Below are 1,665 nucleotides of genomic sequence, written 5' to 3' on the forward strand. Positions count from 1 at the left end.
GCTGCCGCCGATCCCCGCACTGACTCGGGTAACTCCTCCTCTTCCTCCCTGGCCGGACCGGACGCCTCAGGAGGAGAGGAGCAAGCTGGAGAGGAGGGGGAGGAGCGTCCCAGGAGGCGGAGCCGACACCCGTCCGGGTTACTGGAGGACTCGGACTCCAGCGAGTTCTGGCTGGATCCGATGCCGCGCCCGCGGTCCCCGAGCCCGAGGGACAACTCCGTTCTGTCCAGCCCCGCCTCCTCCCCGTCCCTCCCCGCCGGAGCCTCCAGCCCCTCCACCTCCACCTCCAGCTCCAGCAGCGACGATGAGGAGCGGCGCAGCGCCGTCAGGCGCCGCAACGTCATGAGGCGGCGCCGCATGAACGTGGTGTCCCGGGCCGGGGATCGGCCCGAGTCGGTGCAGGCGCTGTTCTCCGCCCTGGACTCCTGCAGCTACCCCTCCATCTCGGTGGAGGACCCGTCCTCCTCCTCCGCAGACGAGGACAAGCGCTCGGCTCAGGCCACGCCCCACAGCCGGCCCGCCAAAGACGAGGACAGCTGTCTGAGCCCGTCGGACTTCGTGTGCCACAGTCCAGAGATGAGCCAGGAGGGCGGGGGCTGTGGCGCCGAGGCGGGGGAGCCCGGCGGGTCAGCGCGCCCCCACCGGACCGGATCCGACAGCAAAGAGGCGTGCGGCGCCTCCCTGAGCCCGGAGGTGAACGGGCAGCACCGGCCCGCCTCGCCTACTGGAGGAGGCGTGTCCTCAGACGCCGAGGAGGAGGAGGGACTTTCACCCGGAGACGGTCGGCCGCAGAGCGAGAAAGGTGCGGCAAAGAAACGGACTCACCTGGGGGCGCATCCGTCAGGCTCCTCCCCCACAGAAAAGAAGCTGAGGACATAGTGACTCCGCCCCCTCGCCGTTTCAAAAGCGGGTTTTCTATAAACTCTCAGAACTCTGATTCTTCATTTCTCACCCGACGAAAGAACAGGAAGGATCTCCGGTGGAGAACGAGTCGGACCGGGTCGTCACGTTTCAGTTAGAACCACACAGAACCGAACAGAACCCGCTAAATGTTGTTCAGAACCGTTTTGTTTTCATGTGGATTATTTGGGTTCATCCTCGTCACGCCGAGGCGGTTTAGAACCGCCCCCCCAGCAGAAACCAAGGTCGTGTGTAGAAGCAGCTTCAGCTTCAGTGAAGGATCTGTTCTGTCATCCCGACCTGCTGGAGCCGCTTCGGTTCTGGTTTCAAATAAACCCTGTTTGTTCCCCAGATGATGAAGCTCAAGTGTTTTCCTGAAGCTGCAGAACAATAAATCACTATTTCAATAAAACTCAAAGAGATAAAAAGACAAAAAGTGAAATAAAAGTCTGAATAATGCAAAACATTAATAAGTTCTGCCGCGATTAATCGACGATTAATCGACTATTAAAATACTTGACTAATTTAATAGTCGATTAGTTGTTATTTTATATTATATGGAGTCAGAGTGTAGTAATGTTAAAAGTTATATTGTCATTCTGCTAACTTTATGGACTATTTTGGCATTTATTATGTTTTTTGGACTAATTTAGAGTTTGGCTAATATTTCAGCTACATGCTAACTGTTTTGGCTAATTTAGGATTTTTTTCTGTTTTAGGCTAATTTTGTATTTAACTAATATTTTAGCTGACTATCAGCTTTAG

At 55.4% G+C, this 1,665-nt stretch overlaps 1 protein-coding gene across 1 annotated transcript in view; it reads left to right on the top strand.

The window, feature by feature from the left end:
• The window catches only part of dcaf5 (ddb1 and cul4 associated factor 5), a gene marked incomplete in the record, with an annotated part of 10,869 nt that extends 9,615 nt beyond the window's left edge, over positions 1-1,254 (top strand). Inside the window, 1 exon segment of the mRNA XM_024275183.2 lies at positions 1-1,254. Coding sequence (XP_024130951.1) covers positions 1-879 — 879 coding nt within the window.
• Positions 1,255-1,665: the final 411 nt, after the last annotated feature.

This window comes from Oryzias melastigma, linkage group LG22 (assembly GCF_002922805.2).
Source record: "Oryzias melastigma strain HK-1 linkage group LG22, ASM292280v2, whole genome shotgun sequence".
Classification (NCBI taxonomy): domain Eukaryota; kingdom Metazoa; phylum Chordata; class Actinopteri; order Beloniformes; family Adrianichthyidae; genus Oryzias; species Oryzias melastigma.